The 5758-nt window shown below is 43.5% G+C and overlaps 1 protein-coding gene across 2 annotated transcripts in view; it reads right to left on the bottom strand.

Moving 5' to 3' along the window:
- Positions 1-875, bottom strand: part of LOC122556823 (drebrin-like) — a 213175-nt gene extending 212300 nt beyond the window's left edge. The window contains exon 1 of one of the 2 annotated variants that reach the window (XM_043704031.1): positions 736-875. In XM_043704031.1, the coding sequence (XP_043559966.1) occupies positions 736-818 (83 nt within the window). In that variant the 5' untranslated portion in view covers positions 819-875. The remainder of the gene's footprint in view (positions 1-735) is intronic. The other variant, XM_043704034.1, reaches the window with a different exon arrangement.
- Between the last annotated feature and the right edge of the window lie 4883 nt (positions 876-5758).

Here is a 5758-nt window from a genome sequence, read left to right as displayed (position 1 = left end):
GGGGTTAAATGGGCTCTGTATAAATTACAGTCATTTCCAGCACCGGCGCGGTCCCTGCAGCCCGCACTCCCCTCTAACAAAGAGCCAGAGCGACCTGCGCTGCGTTGAGTAGCGCCTATCAGTGACAACAAGGCGGCTGGCCGGCAGCCTGATCCATCACACTCCAGCCTGAAACCATTCCGATCCTTTATCACAGCAACTTCAGAATGGACCAGCTGTGGCTAAATCCCTGAACCCACCAGGTGCCGGCGTCGCCGTGTACTCCCAGCAAATATCTATATATCCGCCAACACTACCCAACGGAAACAATTCAGAAAGGCAGCAGGAAAACGCACTAATATCCATACAATATATATCACGATAAATAGGAACAGCTCGTCCACAAATCCGTGTCAGTAACTGCAGGTTTTTGTATCTCAAGGGTATCGAGGGCTTTATCTATTATTCCCTAAATAGATATTGAAAGGGATTATATAATGGTTTGAGTTAATTTTAAAACAATGACCTTTCAGACTGTAGCCAGTATATTTGATGTGACAGTATTGTGTCTGGATATTCTATGGTATTGTTCCCCCTCCAGCCGGCTCGGTGCTATTGTCCGCCTGCAGCTCAGTGCTGCTGCTGCTGCTGCTGCTGCTGCTGCATTCCCCCCCCCCCCAAAAGCAGCAGCTGCTGCTGTGATTTACCGCCTGCACCTTGCCCCTGAACCCTCTCCCCCAGCCCCCCACCCCTTACCAGTCGGTGGAGGTCTTCTCGTTGATGACATCCTCATAGGCAGTGAGTAAGGCGAGCCTGTGGATGCTGAGGTTCAGCGCCATGCTCGCTGCTCCCACTGAGCTCTCTCTCCCTCTCTCTCTCTCCCCCTCTCTGGAAACTCAACAAAGACTCCTCCTGCACTGCGCCGGGTCCTAGTACCCGCCCTCCACACAAACTCAACAAAGGCTCCTCCTTTCCTGCACGGACTCCCAGGGCCGGCACCACATCGCTCCAGGCTGTTCCCCCTTCACCAACTCGCCCCCTGCTATCACTGACCTGTCAGCTGTCCCCCTTCCCCTTGAACTGCCGTCTCAGCACCACTGGGCAGGCTCTGAACCTCTGCTGCTTCTGCCCCACTAGGAAGCCAAACAAAAAGTTCGTTTTCCCTGACACTGTGGAACTGCTACATTTCCTGCATTCGGGCTGACTGAAGGGTGTCACATATTGCATAGAGACAGTAGGCCATCAGAAAAGAACATCTGTGATTCTGCATCGTGGGTACCCACCCGCTCCATTGCTGCCTGAAATTAAACAAAGGCTCCGCACATTGCGTTTGTGCCCTGCCTTTACTGCAAGTGCTGGTGCTCTGTAAGCGGTACCCTGAGTAGAACAAAGACTACTGCTGGCCTGGGAACCTGTCCTCTCTAAAACTGAACAAAAGCCTTCTCGCACGGTACATTAGATCATTGTACCTGTCCCCAGTTTCTGTGTCCGTTTTGGAACTGAACTCGCATTTTTCTAGCACTGCTTATTGTTTCATTTTGAAATTTGACAAAGATCCCCTTTTCCATTGAATTAGATCTGAGTACCAGACTTTCCCCACAACGGAAACAGCTAAAACCTTCTACATTGTGCTCAGATTGAATATCTGCTGGCGTATTCTGCACAGAAACATGAACAAAAGATTTCACTAAGTAACACGTAGATTCTAGTAGCCAGTCACCCACATCTGCCTTTTCCCAACTTCACACTGAATAAAACAATCCAGATATTCTCAGTTATGGAACTTATGATCTAACGCTCCAAACATTATTATGACTGCCGTTACAATCGGTGGTTTGAGTTTTTTTTAGCGAATGGAATAAGGTATTCCATTTGTGCTTCTTGTGGATGGCCTGCTATGTAAAAAGATTAAAATTATAATTTAACTACAATAGAACATCTGCTTCAGTTAACCCATAAAGCATGCTGAGGTGGCCACAACATCGTCAACTCAACGTCCAATAAAAGTGCCTCCTCTTTACTGGTGCAGAACTAGTAAAACCAATAACCAACTAGTAAAATGAAAGAGTAACTTAATGAATTAAATATTGATAACCTCGTCTGCAATATTCTCCAAACTCTGAAGTATTCACCGTGAAGGAAGGCCTGAAATGTATGAGCAGGAGCCTTGGACATGGACATTGTTACAGGAATTTTCTATAAGCCCCTGAAAAGTTCCAGAAATAGGAGGAAAAGATTGCAAAGATGATTCTGGATAGGAGTGAAAGTAACAGGGTAGTTTTATGGGGGACCTTAACTTTCCAAATATTGAACTGGAAATGCTATAGTTCAAGTACTTTAGATGGGTCAGTTTTTGTCCAATGTGTGCAGGAGGGTTTCCTGTCACAGTATGCACACAGGCCAAGAGGCAAGGCCACATTGGATTTGGTACTGGGTAATGAACTCAGCCAGGTGTTAGATTTGGAGGTAGGTGTGCACTTTGTGATAGTGACCACAGATCGGTTATGTTTACTTTAGCAATGGAAAGGAATAGGTCTAAACTGTAGGGCAAGAGTTATTGCTGGGGGAAAGGCAATTATGTGATCAGGCAAGATTTAGGATGCATTGGATGGGGAAGGAAACTGCAGGAGATGGGCACAATTGAAAAGTGGAGCTTGTTCCAGGAACAGCTACTGCATGTCCTTGATAAGTATGTACTTGTCAGGCTGGGAGGAAGTGGTCGAGCGAGTTGAATCTCTTGTCAAGAGGAAAAAAAGGAGGCTAATGTAAAAATGAGACATTGAGCTCAGTTAGGGTGCTTGAGAGTTATAAGTTAGCCAGGAAGGACCTAAAGAGAGAGCTAGGATGAGCCAGGAGGGGACATGAGAAGTCTTTGGCAGAAAAAATCAAGGAAAACCCCAAATCTTTCTATAGGTATGTCAGGAATAAAAGAAATGACTAGAGTAAGATTAGGGCCAATCAAGGATAGTAGTGGGAAGTTGTGCATGGAGTCTGAGGAGAGAGGAGAGGTGCTAACTGAATATTATTTGTCAGTATTCAAACAGGACAAAAAAAACAATGTTGTCGAGGAGAATACTGAGATACAAACTATTAGAAGAGATGAGATTGAGGTTCACAAGGAGGAGGTGTTAGCAATTCTGGAAAGTGTGAAAATAGAGAAGGGCCCTGGGCCAGATGGGATTTATTCTCTGGGAGGTCAGGGAGGAGATTGCAGAGCCTTTGGCTTTGATCTTTATATCGTCATTGTCTACAGGAATAGTGCCAGAAGACTGGAGGATAGCAAATGTCCCCTTGTTCAAGAAGGGGAGTAGAGACAACCCTGGTAATTATAGACCAATGAGCCTTACTTCGGTTGTGGGTAAAGTGTTGGAACAGATTATAAGAGATAGGATTTATAATCATCTAGAAAGGAATAATTTGATTAGGGATAATTAACACGGTTTTGTGAAGGGTAGGTCGTGCCTCACAAACCTTATTGAGTTCTTTGAGAAGGTGACCAGACAGGGTAAAGGGGTTGATGTGGTGCATATGGATTTCAGTAAAGTGTTTGATAAGTTTCCCCATGGTAGGCAATTGCAGAAAATATGGAGGCATGGGATTGAAGGTGATTTAGCAGTTTGGATCAGAAATTGGCTAGTTGTAAGAAAACAGAGGGTGGTTGATGGGAAATGTTTATCCTGGAGTTCAGTTACTAGTGATGTACCTCAAGGATCTGTTTTGTGTCCACTGCTGTTTGTCATTTTTATAAATGGCCTAGGTGAGGGCATAGAAGGATGGATTAGTAAATTTGCAGATGATATTAAGGTCAGTGGAATTGTGGACAGTGCGGAAGGCTATTGCAGGTTATAGAGGGACATAGATAAGCTGCAGAGCTGGGATGAGAGGTGGCAAATGGAGTTTAATGTGGAAAAGTGTGATTCACTTTAGAAGGAGCAACAGGAATACAGAGCACTGGGCTAATGGTAAGATTCTTGGTAGTGTAGATGAGCAGAGAGACCTCAGTGTCCATGTGTATAGATCCTGAAAGATCCCTGATCCCAGGTTGATAGGGTTGTTAAAAAGGCATATGGTATGTTAGCTTTTATTGGTAGAGGGATTGAGTTTTGGAACCATGAGGTCAAGTTACAGCTGCACAAAACTCTGGTGTGAACACACCTGGAGTATTGCATACAGTTCTGGTCACCACATTATAGGAAGGATGTGGAAGCATTGGAAAGGGTACAGAGGAGATATACAAGGATGTTGTCTGGCATGGAGAAAAGGTCTTATGAGGAAAGGTTGAGGTTCATTAGAGAGAAGAAGGATCAGAGGTGACTTAATAGAGACATACAAGATGATCAGAGGGTTAGATAGGGTGGACAGTGAGAGAGGATGGTGATGGCTAGCATGAGGGGACACAGCTTTAAATTGAGGGGTGGCAGATATAGGACAGATGTCAGAGTAGTTTCTTTACTCAGAGAGTAGTAAGGATGTAGAACATCCTGCCTGCAATATGTAGTAGACTCACCAACTTTAAGGGCATTTAAATGGTCATTGGATAAACATATGGATGAAAATGGAATAGTGTAGGTTAGATGTGCTTTAGATTGGTTCCACAGGTCGGTACAAAATTGAGGGCCAAAGGGCCTGTACTGCACTATAATGTTCTATGTTCTATGAAAAGGCAAGAAAACAGAATGACCATCCCATGAGGTGTATCCAACTGGGACCTTTGGATGACCAGCACTACCAACAGTTCCACAAGTTAAACCTCGAACTTGCCCAGAGTCCTGTCGCTCCTCTCACCCCTTTGAAATCCCCCTGCAATTGGTGGCTAACAAGTAAGGGTGCAGAAACAACCACTCTACAACTTCTCAAAGTCCTGATTGGTCGACCATATAAATTCATCCAGACACCAAAAGTCACTTCCAATAAACACTATACTTTGGGACATTTCATAGTGTCAGATTGTTATGTTCAGATTAAAACTGATAGTTTGATCTATTTACATGTGAGGTAATTATATATAGATAGTATCATTCCACATGAGGTAGGTATTTCTTGTTTAATGATATTTCAGAAGGCGAGTTTTGGAGGACGCAGGGATATTTTCTCAAACATCACTGTCCTCTGCATGTCACGTTAGAAGCTACCGTAACACAATAAAGGAATGCAGGAAAATTTGTACTTCTGTAAATTTTCTGGGTAAGTTCTAGCATTCAAAATTAAAGGAGTTGTGTATAGGATTGGCATGGCTTAATCATGACCAATTTGTTGCACATCACCATGACCTAACACCTGCTAAAGCCTAATGCAATCCACATTCTTCCTGCTCCTAAAATAATTCTTCCCACCTCACATCTGTTTAGTTGCTGGACAATTGAAATCCTCTGTGTCTTTTCCATAACCTGTTTGCATTAGACCTCATTTTCGAATTAAATTTGGAAAGATAACTCCTATCTTCTCTCCTGTTATTTCTGAAATACATTTACCTGGGGAATCTGTAATCATATTTAAAGAGACACTCCTTAGGAATTTCTTTGGAGTTCTCCAAATTAATTTCAGCTGTTGATTGGCAGAAACCACTGATAACACATAAGCACGAATATCAATATTTATTCCAGAACACACAAAAGTAGAAATGGGAAGAACTTTTCAGTTTCGGGAAATGCAAAAAGTTTTATTGCATGTTGTGCTGAATTTAACAGCACGGTGTATCTAAAATGTTTTACCAGGTTTCCCAGTCAACAACTAAGTCATTTTAAGAAGGGACACTAGACTGTTCCTTCTCCCTCTGTTT

This window comes from Chiloscyllium plagiosum, chromosome 14 (genome assembly GCF_004010195.1).
Source record: "Chiloscyllium plagiosum isolate BGI_BamShark_2017 chromosome 14, ASM401019v2, whole genome shotgun sequence".
NCBI classification, from domain to species: Eukaryota; Metazoa; Chordata; class Chondrichthyes; order Orectolobiformes; family Hemiscylliidae; genus Chiloscyllium; species Chiloscyllium plagiosum.
This window is presented reverse-complemented; position numbering and strand designations above follow the sequence as displayed.